Source organism: Dunckerocampus dactyliophorus, chromosome 7, assembly GCF_027744805.1.
Source record: "Dunckerocampus dactyliophorus isolate RoL2022-P2 chromosome 7, RoL_Ddac_1.1, whole genome shotgun sequence".
Lineage (NCBI taxonomy): Eukaryota > Metazoa > Chordata > Actinopteri > Syngnathiformes > Syngnathidae > Dunckerocampus > Dunckerocampus dactyliophorus.
Genome location: NC_072825.1, coordinates 9,412,886 through 9,425,952, shown reverse-complemented (window position 1 = coordinate 9,425,952; position 13,067 = coordinate 9,412,886). Strand labels below are relative to the sequence as shown.

The following is a 13,067-nucleotide window of genomic DNA, read 5'->3' as shown; positions in this document are numbered from 1 at the left end:
CCAGCCTTCCTCCGCTTTGTCAAAAACTGGTCCTGCCAGTCCTCATCGTTTTGAGTCCTATTAGTCTTGTGTTAAATTTACGTTAGGCCGCTGGAACCCGTACAACAAGCTCTGCCATCTTGGGAGGATTCAGTCAGCGATAAGCCTAGTCTAAGCACTCTACAAACACAATAAGCGACCTTTGCCTCTTCAAGAGATGTTTATTCAACAGCAATGTGCGTACTATTTGGATAAAAGTGGTTATTTGTCATTGACTATTGTGATTGAATAAGCAAAGCAAATGAATGTATTGTTGAATCACAACCACATTAGTGCTCAAGGGCAGTTTTTTTCAGCTCACAGTTTGGCAGATGACTTTTCAGGCCGAGAAGGCTGAGGTCCAAGCCATTTCTCACCTAAATAAAACACACACACACCATCGAATGAGTGTCAATTTCAAACTCATCGGCTGACGCACAAAGTATCCAGCAAAAGTACAGCGGAACCTCGGTTGGTGTCCGCCTCGGTTAGCGTGTTTTTTTGGTCACCGTCAAAAATGTATGGCACCATTCTGTCCTGGTTTGCGTGCATTCTCCGGTTAGCGTACAATACGGCACGCGTCTTGTCGTGTTATTAATATACTACGCGAGTCCATCTGTATTCTTAATATATTTTTCTATCATAAAATGTCTTTCCTTGTTAACATCCTATGAGGTAGCAAACAAAATAGCAACCGGAACCAGAAGTTACATCGCCCATCTAACAAAACAAACACGTTTTTATAGTTTTATAATTAGTTTTACATCCAGAAAACAATTCTAAATGCATATGACCTACGGCTGTCAAGTGATTAAAATATTTAATCGCATAGTTCCATTTTTGGCTTCCTGGAACAGAGTAATTGGATTAACATAATTTTTTATGGGAAAATTTGATTCGGTTGGTGCCCGTTTCGTTTACAGTCAGACCTTCTGGAATGAATTAATGACCCTAACCAAGGTTCCACTGTACACTCCTCCATCTCAGCAAACATTTTTATTACATTACATATCCTCAAAGGACAATACTTTAGAAATTAAACTTGTATATACTTTAGAGTAGTCAGTGTACAACTTGAATAGCAGTACACTGCCTTAATCCTCTTGGCCATGGAATTCACCAAATTGCACAGGTTGTTACTGGAATCCTCTTCCAGTCCTCCATGATGACAACACTGGTGGAGCTGGTGGATGTTAGACACCTTGCACTCCTCCAAATTCCTTCTGTCCACTTGCGGATGCCCCACAGGTGTTGAATTGGGTTCAGGTGTGGAGGAGGCATACTTGGACACGCCATCATCTTTAGTTTCCTCCGCAAGGCTCTTGTCATATCTGAGGTGTGCTTGGGCTCCTTATGATGTTGTAAAACTGTCAGCCGGCACAGCTTCCCAAGGGAACCACCGCTCCCCAGAGCTGGCAGAACTCGTGCAGCCTCAGACCCATGATGCTACCAACCCCATGTTTGACTGTTGGCAAGACAACTGTCTTGCTACTCACTTGTGTTGTCAGCTATCTAGACAATAATGGCTGTGTGTTGGCTCATTTTCAGTGAAGAGGAACTCTATACTGTTATACAAGCTTTACATGGACTACTCTAAAGTATATCCAAGTTTAATTTCTTTAGTATTGTCCCTTAAAATATAATGACAAAAATGTTTACAGAAATGTGAGTGGTGTACTCACTTTTGTTAGATACTGTAAATATACAAATCTTATTAGGAAAAAATATCCCATTAATTGCAATAATTTCCTAGTGGTTTATCATTTATCACGTATATTTTCTCATTAGAAAAAATATGTGTTGCGTCAACCGCTTAAAGTTTAATGAACTTGACCACTTGCTTTCAAACAATGTGCAAGTCACAAATGATAAGTGCCACAGTAACAAATAACAATTATCTATAAATGAAATGTCTTACCAAGGCAGTGGGCCATAAGCTCAAATCTGTCCGACCCAAAAAACATCTCTGATTTCCCGTTGATGTGACACACAATCATGGGGAAGCCAAACGCCTATGGAGAGCACACAGGGGAGGAACATGATGTTATTCTCAGATTTCGTCACTATGTTGCCGAATGTAAAAAAGTAAAATAAAAAAAAAAAACAAATTAAAAAAAAAAAAAGGTGCTGGTGCTGGAGGAGGACAACTGACCCCGTAATCCATTGCGGCCTGTGTGCTGCTCTTCAGCTTGTCTTTGATTTCCTTGGTGGTGCACAGCTTCTGCAACTCCTCAATCTGGCTGCTGCTCAAGCCGGCTTTCTGTGCAGCCTGGATACAATATGTCATTAATAATATTTCATCACTATCAACATATAAATGTGTTATTTGGATGACCTGCTACCTCAGCCAGTGACGCAGGCTGAGTGATGTCTTTATCTTCACTCCAGATTCTTTTCCAAAGCTCTCTTGACACCTTCTCTACCAGTTGGTCTCCACCAGTCTCTTTTTCCTGCACTGCTTGCACAAAACGCATTGCAGTCAAGGAACCTGTAAGCAAACAAAAGCCTGTCACATAACACGCATTACAGTAAAATAATTACTGTACATGTTCCCTACTTCATACTGATTTTCCCTTTATATGTATGCATATAAACCCCCATTTCAAGTTTTTTTTAAGAGACAATAATTGATTTATATATTATGTATAATAACAATATATATTTAAATAGGTATATATTTATCATAGTATGTGATTTTTGTATTCTATATATTTTTTATTTATAATTATTATTATTTTCACTTGCACTGGGGGAAAAAATTGACTGAAAGCCGAGATTGAAGCTTATTTTTAGCTTTTATTTATTTTATTTAGGAGATATAATACCCTCTTACTTTAATTTGAGGGACAAAAAAAGAGTTAATACAATTTAATATGTGATGCTTTCCCTATGACGGGTGTCACGAGACACGAGATTGGTTCTACAAGAACGAGACAAGGTTTTACCATTACTTTAAAGAAAAGTACAATGAAAAAATGTTTGCAATATATTGGAATATATTATATCTACACTCTTCTGCACTCTGTGTGTATGCTACTGGCCCCGCCTCCACCCACCGAGATAAAAACTGTATGATTGACAAAAGGGCTCACTCAGTTGTTCTCCCTGCCAATTTGAATTTGGAGGCACGAGACAAGGAAAACAGACGTGCCAGCACATGGCAATGTATTGAGACCGTCAAATTTATCAAGTTAATTTTTATTTATTTATCGTCATCCCTGGCCTCGTGCCCACTAGAGTTTTTCTGAACCAGAAATCTTGTCATGTTTTAATCTCGTGAGACCTGATGACACAAGATCTTGTGAGACCCCTATTTCCTACATTATGTATGTCATTACGCCCCTCTATGTGCCAAATTTATAATTAAAATGGAATATAAATATATTCACAACATATATATACATTTCCTTTATATAATTACTTTAGAGATGTTATGCTGTATTGAGCTGTCTATACTGGAGCCTCCTTTCTGATACTTTTAATGGAACTTTTGTTTGCAAAAAGTCATGCAAGAGTTGCACAATGCAAACTACTTAGGCATGATTGCTGCCTAAGGCAGTATGTAAGGCAGCCTGCCTTACATACTACGTCGTGTGTACCTTTATCGAACATGGCTTCGAAGGGGTCTGCAGGAGGGTGCAAGGGGATATTAAAATACATTGCCAATCGGCCCAGATCCTCGTGCATGTATGCGAATTTGTTCGGGACCAGACCAGGAGGTTTGTTGCCTATCGTGAAGAGAAACATTATATATGCTATAAGTTTTATTTTATGTACATGAGCTCAGGTCATATAAGAACCTTACCAGCAGCTTGCATTATCCCGCCCAGGAATGCAGGTCGCAGTTTGAGGTCAATGTTCCACACAGTTCTGTAGCGACACATGACCTGTACCCGAAATACGGTGTTATTTAGGTCCGGTTTTTAAATAAATGAGTACAAAAATGTATATATACACGAACCTCAAACGCAAGCCAGGAGTATGGAGACACCACGTCGTAAAACAACTCCACCACCTTTTTGGACGACATCTTTCGCTTCAAACAAATCACACAATGCACAAGCTGCCCAGTGTGTCAAAGTTCAACCCATACACACGTATTGCTCATGGATGGACTCGAAGGAAGCGTTTTTTAGTCAGCGTCACTGCAGTATTAAGGTGTCATAACACTTTAACTGAAATTACATTCCGAATTCGATCAATGATATATTGATAACGTTCAAGGTGTTTGTATCAAAACTATTTAGCAAAACTCTTCCTCTACTGATAAACACACGTGGTAACAAGGCAGGACAAAGCTATTTACTGACATCTACAGGACTAAGTGTGTAATAGCATGCTGGATGCTGTACGTAACAAACCACATAAGGCAGGTACAATCGGTATTTTCTTTACAATAACAGTGAAAAGATCATCCTAAATGATGGATTAAATAAAATATAATTTTAATTTTTTTTATACTTTTCCCAAGATTGAGAATGATATTATCCAGAATTTCATACACGAAAAAATCTGTTTCATAAGTCTACAAGGACAATCAGAAAAAAACACATGTAACACACCCAATATAATTTTGTAGTAAAAGCCCAAATTTGTTTTTTTTTTTCAAATTTTACACCTTTTGTATTTGTTGTATGGTCCCAATATTGCTTATTAGAAAAAATATTACATATAAATTACAATAATTCTCTTATTGTTTACCATTGTTAAGTTATATGTATAGTATATTCCACTTAGAAATAAAATGTGTTGCTCAAACCTTTAAAACTATAATATATAACTATGAACAATAATATATATCGGCTGAGAAAGATATGCATCGCAATGTATAGAATAATAGTTTGTGTTCAGACCATAAATTAAAAGTTTCTTGAAAAAACAACAACTTTATTCTCATAATATTCCAATATTATCACTGTGGTAAAAATTGCAATTTTTTTCTTGCAATTTTTACATATTTTAAAATATTTTTTAATAATGAGTATAACTAGAAATTAAGCTTTCTTACTATGGCAGTTGGCCATGAGCACAAACATTTTAACACACATTTTTTGTCTTTTATGTTTTATTTTAGTAACCAGAATTATCTGCAGATTTAAAAACAATTCTGTACCTTGAACATTTCCTTCAAATCAACCAGTGCTTTTGTGTTTATTCATTTTACTTACCTTCATCCCCAAATGTGTGTTTTCCCAACAATATCATTTGCAATGAGATCAACGTTTCCTTTAACATTTGCAGGCCTTTTATTTATTATATATTTAACTGAAATATAATTTATATTTTCTTAAGCCACAAAAATCACTGCCATTACAGTGAAATAATCACATCAGTAGCGATACTACCTTTACTCTCTATTTACATGAGTCATCCACACGGGCAGTAAGGTGAACATACAGGCTGTTGATGTCTATATGTGCACTATTAACGTCTAAAGTCTGCAAAATGGTCTACGTCTCCTCTTGAGGGCTTGCTTGATCTCTGACCTCCGCCGGTCCCAAGCAGTCGAATATTTTGTCGCTGTAAACATAAATCTGTTTGAGCTCACAGTAAAAGTCGAATATGTCAACCTGTTATGAGTCTCACCTCTCTGCATCCCTCTCTGCCTGTAAAAGAGGTTTGAAAACAAATATGAGTGCCAGAGTTGGAGTAAAATGTTTCAATCACATGTAAAGGTTTTACCTTAGGCTTCTGTGGTGAGATGCCACTAATCTTCCTGGGCACACTGAGGGTCTCGAATGAGTGGCTCCTCACTCTGATGGCTCTCTAGAAATGCATTTAAGAAAATTATTTTTATTTTCTGATGTTATTTTATTATTTGCAGCAGAAGCATGTATGCCAATGTCAACAACATCAAGAACAAGAAATACAGCATACAGCATTTATTTACCATTATTTAATAAGTTATTGCTTAATCTATAGCCTGCATTTATTTATACATTCCACAGTGTTGTCACGTTTTTTTTTTACTCCTGTATTTCTCTATTTATTCAGTTAATCTTTCATCTTATTTTCTATTTATTATTTAATTCATTATTTTGTCATTTACCTATGTATTAAATTATTTTTATTTTGGTTTTATTTTGTCAGTTGTATCCAAAGTGCAGCTCAGGGGCCATTTGTGGCCCGCAGCTCATTCTTTATTGGCTCACAGCCTATTCTAAACAATTATAGAATAGAAGAATAAAATAGAAATATATTGTTTGTCTCCTATATTACAAGGCTGTGATGGAGGTTGCTGTTTTCTTATATTTTAACAGTGTGGCATATGTCCTTACACTGATTTGATTTTAGCATGGAATTAAAGTAAAAATACTGTAAGGTGAACAATATCATATAAGGTGGCCCCCGCATCCTTGTTTTTTTTCCATCTATGAGAAAAACTTTGGACAAACAATCAGTCATTGCTGAAACACGGAGAAAGGGTAGGATTAAAGAAGAGCTGCTTCTTCCTACTCCTTTTCAGACATGTTGACTTGTGTAACTGTGATGTTCCTTAATGTAACTTGTTAGGCATGCTCGAAAGAAAGAAAACATGACCATGATGTTAATGGGAAAATGGCAATTTTGTAAGCTGACAGGTCCAATGGTTCACCTTAAAGTTCTCAATAAAACCCCCACTCCCTTCAGGCACCCCCCTGACACTCTCAGCACTTGAAGAAGGTGACGGCTCTCCCATCATGCACTGGGAACGAGTGGAGAGCTCTGCCTGCAGACTCTCCAGAAGTGATGAGCGAGTGCGCAGCTTGGTAAAAAAAAAACAAAAAACAAATAAAGCACAGGAGCAAACAGCAGCAAAGAGCAAAATAGACATTGTGTACAAGAGATGTAATGTGTTTATACCTCCAGTCTGCTGAACTGCTCCGCTTTATAGCAGGAAATCTCTGCATTGATGAGCTTGGTCAGGAGGAATTCTCTCAGCAGGGTGCGCTAAGAAACAGACAGTTAAGGTCAATCATCACTAGATTAGTAAAAATGATTATTGTACAGGATGAAAGAGAAAAAAACAACAAAAGTGTGACTGCGTCTTACATCAGTGAAGATGGGGGGTTCAGGGAGGACAGGACCAAATGGGGGAACATCTTCTCTGGCTGTAATGCATATCTGTCGAAAGGGGGAAGTATTGTAAATAAATATACTCACTGGACACATACACTGCAGTGTCAATTTCACATTGACCTGGTACGCAGCTTGGCCTGTGTCTCTCGTCTCCTTCCTCTGAGCCCTCCGGACCACGATGAAGCAGTGCAGGAAGTGTGACTTAATGACATCAGCTAGGAAAGGTGTTTGACCCTCCTGGTAGACCAGTGCCACAATGTCATTGCCGATGTGTCTCTTTCTTTGTAACTGTGGGAGAATGAAAAGAAAATTGTCATTCTTTATGTATTTTTTAAATTTATTTTTTTTAGAGCAGAAATGATCAGCTGACTTGCTGTGGGTCGCCATCGGTGAAGGGCAGCTTGGTCGCCACGTGGAACATGATTTCTTTCCCATGAAAGGAAGTAACCACTGCTTCGCTTCCTGTCTGGCCGTGACACACATCAAGGCCTCCTCTGAAGCTGAGGATATGGACACGATGTCACGTAAATATGCACGTTTGCGTCCTTTTATTCAATCAAACTTGTACCCAGTGAAGCCTTGCAGTTGAACAGTGTCCCCCAAAATAGACAGGAACTCTGTAAACTCTTCACTTTCCTCGTCGTTACCAAGTATGTCCTCCTCAGTGAACTGGAGAGAGATATCAGAGTGTTTGAGAAGATTATACAGTGGAACTGCCAAAGCGGGAGTGTCCAAGGTCCGGTCCCTGGGCCGTCTGCATCACCAGCTCGTTTTTTACTGGCCCACTTACACGTTGAAATATATTGGCATCACACACTTACTAATGACTATGTGCTTTGTCACCTATAACGCAAAGCTGAGATGTATGAAGTTTTTTCTTAATTTTATTGAACTACTTAGCATAACTTGACATACAGCGGGTTACTTCTCATTCAACGTATTTGTCATGTTCCGCAGGATAGGAGCGAGCATTTCCTGTCCTGCGCTCTTATTGCAGGGAAGTTTGTTATGCAGCTGGCAGCAATTGCAATTAGTGTTTAAAAGCCCAGCGTCGTCGCAGGTACGGGGCTGGTTCATTGTTCTTTTGCTCTTCACCCATGCTGTCACATAGATGTTCCTCCGCCCTGTCTATATTACCTTTGACTTCTAGTATAAGTTTTGTCACAGAGCCTTTTTCCATCTCTGTCGCTTTCTGTTTTTTCCCTGTTTAATTAAAAGAGTTTTATTTTCCTACTGCCGCCTGTCTCTACATACTGGGGGTCAAGCACTCTACAGCTCCACAACCTCAACCTGACAGTATTTAATAGACAAAATGGTGGTCAGTGCAACATTCTATAGGTTTAGGAGGTAAAAGACGCCTCATGGTGCCTCTGGGCATGGCTGTGTTTTGGCGTTTTTAAGACATTTATTTGACAAAGTAGGAGCAGAGATGAATATAAACAGGATATTAGGTGAAGAAAGGGGCCTCACATCAAAGCAGCAAGACTTAGCATCACCAAATGTTTCATCGCTTGTTACTATTAAAGTGTGCACATCTGGTGACATTTGATGACTGCATCTGGCTCGAAGGCATTTCCTAAGACAAAAATATTTATTTATTACATGTTTTTCTCTGCTATCGTTATAAAGTAAAACACTACAGAAATCAGTGTTAAAAATATCAAAGATTCTCATGCATTTTAATCCAGCCATCCATTTTCCGGAGCCAGCTGTCCTTTTTTTTTTTTTTTTTTTTTTTTTAATTTTCCGGCTCAGACACCAAAACTCTATTATTGTTGGATAATGCGTGGCCTATCCAGGTCGTTGTGAGGTCAAGTAGTAAACGTCCCTCTTTTAATCAAATAGTCTGTTAGCTAATTCTGTAGAGCCAAACGCTTTTGACGAAGAAGACGGCGAAGAGAAAGAAAGGAGCAGACTGCAAAGCCATCAGCAAAACAATGCAGCACCAGAAGTCATATTAATGGTAAAAAGTATTTCATTTATTATGGGTTAGCTTCAGCATAACAACGTTGTTAAAACAAGAAATTCTGACATTGTTGGTCAGAATTCTAACATTGTTGGTCTTGCTTAAAAATGCATACATTTAGTTGTATTACAGTAGATGGCTCACATATGTGGCTTTCATAGCTCTCTTAGTCAAAAAGGTTCCCGACACCTGCATTACACGGTTGTTAACTTCTTTTTCCCTTTTTACGCTATTAAAAATGATATTCAGTGTGACTGTTGCATTAAACCTTTGTCATTAAAATTAAGTCTGAATCGTTTTTCCCCACCTCGATCAGCGCTACACTTATTTTTACACTCGTACGGCAATTAAAAATGTCAACAGTGACTCAAATCATTGTTACATTACACCTTGTCAAATAAAATTAAGTCTGCTTTGTTTTTTCCCACGTTGAACAGGGCATCACTTATTTTTACACTTGTGACTCAAATCATTGTTGCATTACACCTTTGTCATCAAAATGAAGTCTGAGTAGTTTTTCTCCCACATCTCGCCATTTGTAACTCATTTGTACACTTGCATCAATGTTAAAATGTTACCTAAAACAGCTAATAAAAGGTTTTAGGATGGACACAGCTTCACTCTGGTGCAGAATAATTCTATTTCCCAATATTCCCTTTGAGGAAAAATAGTCTCCAGTCTTGGAAGTTCCACTGTATTTCCCACAGCTCAACAAAATGAACAGATGAAAACCAAAATTTAGTTCATACCTGATCCTCCTTCTGGTACAACACGCCAAACTTGAAATTAGAAGACACTCTGTGCTCATCGAATGCACTTATTAGCACAGGAGCCTCAAGCAGGAGAGAGACCAAGTAGAAGCGTTATTGGTTTATTAAAAATAAAGTTGTTAGTTGTTATACCTACCCTGAGGTAGCTGACGACTTCAAACTTTGAGACAGTCACTTTGTCACATAGCATCTAAAAGTAATATGGTTATCCGTCAGTTGCCTGAGGTTTAGTCCCGCACCAAATAAATCTTCTGGACACAAAATAACAAGCCAATAAGCCTTTGCTGTGTTCACATTTCAAGAGGTTCGGTGTTTTTTTGTTTTGTTTTTTGTTCTCAGTAACAAATGACACTTCCCAGCACTTCCGCTGCCACTGCCACATAAAATTAATCAAATAACAGGGTACCTTTGCCAGTTCCACAGCTGAAGGAATGCCGGGAAAAAGCGTCAGGGAGAAAACTCCATGCAGAGAGCACTCTTTCATTCTATGAGACAAGAAACACAATGCAAATAAGATTTATTGGCACAAAGTAGTATTTGTTTGATCATCATTCCACCTTAGTATGACTCGCATCCGATTGTCCTCTTCCTCCAAACACACAGACAGAACCAGAGGCCCTAAAGAAGGATCCACTGCTGTGAATGAATGGTGATACTGGGAAGGAGGAGAATAAAAAGTATCAAGACGGTGAGCGAACCCTTAGTGCTAAGGCTTACATGATAGAAGACACAATCAGATTTATAATATTATTGTAATGACTCTTAAAATCACGATAAATATCACAATGCCATATTACATTGCGATGACTTCAACGGCTGCACCGAGCGATTATGATGCGTTCACGATAGCCGGAGAGTCGGAAATAAAGACTTGAAGCTGTTCGAGTCCACCATCAAAGCATTCATGTAGAAATTAAACACAAAAAAAAGCATAGCTGATGATTTCAGTAAGGGTGTCTCTTTGAGATTCCAACTTTAAGCAGCATTTCAGTACACTTTTCAAAAACAAATTAAATGGTACCCCTCACTGTTTAAATTAATTTTTCTCATTGAAAATGAATGGTCAATTTATTTGGCGACACCCATTCTGCTGATTGTACAGTTATGACATGGCTCAGTTGGTCGAGCGTTTGGTTCCAAATGCAGAGGTTGCAGGTTGGATTCCTGTGTAGGCAGTCATCATGCTTTAGAAAATGTCATTGCGTCAGAAACAAGTCACTGTCCAATAATCCCCTCCACCGGTAGACTCGGGCCAATGGTCATACTGAGGTCATACATAATATGATGTGACGTGGCTCAGGTGGTGGAGTGCTTGGTTGCCAGTTCAATTCATGTGTAGATGCATTGACTGTACACGCCAACTGTACACATTTCCACAGGTTTCTCATCCCAATTTCGGCTCTTCATTTTCCAACAACTCCAACGTTCATTCTGCATTTCAACTTCCGTACATTTTCAAAGCATTTCAGTTTCGCTTCAGCTTTTCAGCATTCACACGCAATGTCTACTACATTGCATCACCCAGTTACAACTATTATCGATGTCAATGCAATTCAAAATGGCAGCCACCTGTCCTGTGATATTTCTATAAATATTTTAAAAATGAATCAAATGTATTTGGTGATTTTAATATGACATAAAGGGGCGTGACATATGTGATGATGTCAAAACAGTGTGTTACCGTACTATCTGTGCTGTATTGTGGTGCATGCTGACATTTTTTTTTTCACAAAATAAGTGAGATAAATCAAAGTCTACCAAGAAAATGTATTTGAGAGTAAATTCAACAATTCAATTTTTTTTTTAAGTAAATAAAATCACTGTACTATGGAGCTGACTGACCCGTGAGCGGAAGAACTGGTGGTAAATTTTGGCCTCGCCGTCTCTTTCCATGATTTCGTAACCGTCTGCGTGGAGGCCGTGATGAGAGGAGGTGGGACTGACATCTGCAAGCCTCTCCAAAGGAGGGTCTATCCAGTAGCCCCCCAGCTTTGACGGGAGGATGACTGGCAGCTCTCCACCTATCATTAAAAGCTGAGACTAAAGCAGACAATGGTGAGGGCCGGTGTTGCTTTCAAAGTTCAGGTGAACTACAAGTAAATGTTGCTGTTTTTTATGAAGATTGGACTCACCTTAAGAGGTAGAGGGAACTCACATCGCTGCTCATCAAGTCTGCTGCCCTGATGGAGCAAAGATACCCTGGTGATGACCTTTAACTTCTTGCACAGATCACAATAGCTTACCTGGAGTTTTTCTATGATTTCAAACAGCTCCGTTTCCTGATATGTCACATGGCACAGATGGAGAGAAAGACATGCAACATTAGAATGCAATTAGGACGTCTAGCGAGACAGATATGATTGCACCTTCTGGCTGTTGCTTGCAGAGAGGATTGACTTCCTCTCATTGACAGGAGATTCCAACATGTCCACTGTTTTGTCCTCTGCAGGTTCAGCTCTGCAGCAACAAGTGCATTCAACACAATAAAATTCTACATCAGCTCTTGAAAAGAATGCATTTATGTGTCCTCAAGTCAGGTCAATAAACGTGAAATAAAGCCTCACCCTGACTCAGTGTCCACACTGTAAACAAGAAAGTGAAAAACCCTCACACAGATAGTTAGTAATGTTAATTATTTAGTCCATTAACTTAAAGAGTGTTTTCACTCACCTTCCATAAGCTCCAAAAGTGAAGCTTCTCTTTCTTGAGAAGGATGCGTCTTCTCTCCTTTCTCCCTCCATGTTTGTACTGTACATGCAAGTTTGCAATGTAGTCAATCAAGGCTGGCAAAGGCACTGAATTAATTCACTCAATAATTCTGTCACTCCTCCTCCATGACCCCCTACCTCTCTCTCTCATTTAAAGCTTCCCGTCACTCTTTCTTTTCTGTCCTGCTGTCATTCATGCAGCTTAAAGCACAGTCGCAGGACACCACAAATACCACAAACTGGCTTCTGCCGTCAAGTCTCAAACACGCTTGTGCTGGCTCTTAAAGATGGACTTGTGAATAATAAAGGAAATGACACATGATACATGATTTTCTGCCGGACCTGTTACCCTTTGAGAGTCACTAAAGATCATCAATTATTGACAGCTGCACAGTGAGGGTGAGGAGATAGACAGCAGGGGAGGGTGAAGTGGTCTAAGGCTAAGCAGAGGTGCAGAGAGCCAGAGAGAAACCACAACATTAGGTACACCGGCAAAACCGCATGAGGTGTATTGAAAGTTGGAGCTTTGCACAGAAAAATATAATT

General features: G+C 38.9%; 2 protein-coding genes across 7 annotated transcripts; both read right to left on the bottom strand.

Annotated features, from left to right (window-relative positions):
* Positions 1–185: 185 nt before the first annotated feature.
* Positions 186–4,276, bottom strand: LOC129185437 (glutathione S-transferase kappa 1-like). Its single transcript, XM_054782518.1, has 7 exons — positions 3,980–4,276; positions 3,824–3,905; positions 3,618–3,746; positions 2,361–2,506; positions 2,171–2,287; positions 1,937–2,030; positions 186–395 (listed from the first exon to the last, which is right to left on the bottom strand). The coding sequence occupies exons 1-7, from the start codon at positions 4,046–4,048 to the stop codon at positions 337–339; spliced, it is 696 nt and encodes a 231-aa protein (XP_054638493.1). The 5' UTR covers positions 4,049–4,276; the 3' UTR covers positions 186–336.
* A 982-nt stretch (positions 4,277–5,258) lies between these two features.
* rap1gapl (RAP1 GTPase activating protein-like) lies at positions 5,259–12,794 on the bottom strand. Of its 6 annotated transcripts, none has more exons than XM_054782044.1 (20): positions 12,660–12,794; positions 12,484–12,561; positions 12,378–12,419; positions 12,180–12,270; positions 12,057–12,092; positions 11,946–11,993; positions 11,656–11,853; positions 10,371–10,468; positions 10,220–10,298; positions 9,950–10,003; positions 9,793–9,876; positions 7,646–7,746; positions 7,448–7,577; positions 7,198–7,365; positions 7,051–7,122; positions 6,862–6,948; positions 6,614–6,763; positions 5,701–5,784; positions 5,605–5,624; positions 5,259–5,538 (listed from the first exon to the last, which is right to left on the bottom strand). In XM_054782044.1, the coding sequence occupies exons 2-20, from the start codon at positions 12,552–12,554 to the stop codon at positions 5,469–5,471; spliced, it is 1,683 nt and encodes a 560-aa protein (XP_054638019.1). In that variant the 5' UTR covers positions 12,555–12,561; positions 12,660–12,794; the 3' UTR covers positions 5,259–5,468. The 6 variants fall into 6 exon arrangements, with proteins under 6 accessions (XP_054638019.1, XP_054638022.1, XP_054638018.1 ...); XM_054782047.1 differs by having other exon boundaries at positions 12,378–12,395; XM_054782043.1 differs by lacking the exon at positions 12,660–12,794 and having other exon boundaries at positions 12,484–12,590.
* Positions 12,795–13,067: the final 273 nt, after the last annotated feature.

Coding starts and splice junctions, on each gene's coding strand:
- LOC129185437 (XM_054782518.1), bottom strand. CDS start 4,048: ATGTCGTCCAAAAAGGTGGTGGAGTTGTTTTACGACGTGGTGTCTCCA. Junction 2,031..2,170: donor AGGCCGCAATGGATTACGGG/GTCAGTTGTCCT, acceptor TGCTCTCCATAG/GCGTTTGGCTTCCCCATGAT. Junction 396..1,936: donor GCTTATGGCCCACTGCCTTG/GTAAGACATTTC, acceptor TGTTTTATTTAG/GTGAGAAATGGCTTGGACCT.
- rap1gapl (XM_054782043.1), bottom strand. CDS start 12,569: ATGTACAGTACAAACATGGAGGGAGAAAGGAGAGAAGACGCATCCTTC. Junction 6,764..6,861: donor AGCAGTTCAGCAGACTGGAG/GTATAAACACAT, acceptor TTTTTTACCAAG/CTGCGCACTCGCTCATCACT. Junction 5,785..6,613: donor GTTTTATTGAGAACTTTAAG/GTGAACCATTGG, acceptor ATGCATTTCTAG/AGAGCCATCAGAGTGAGGAG.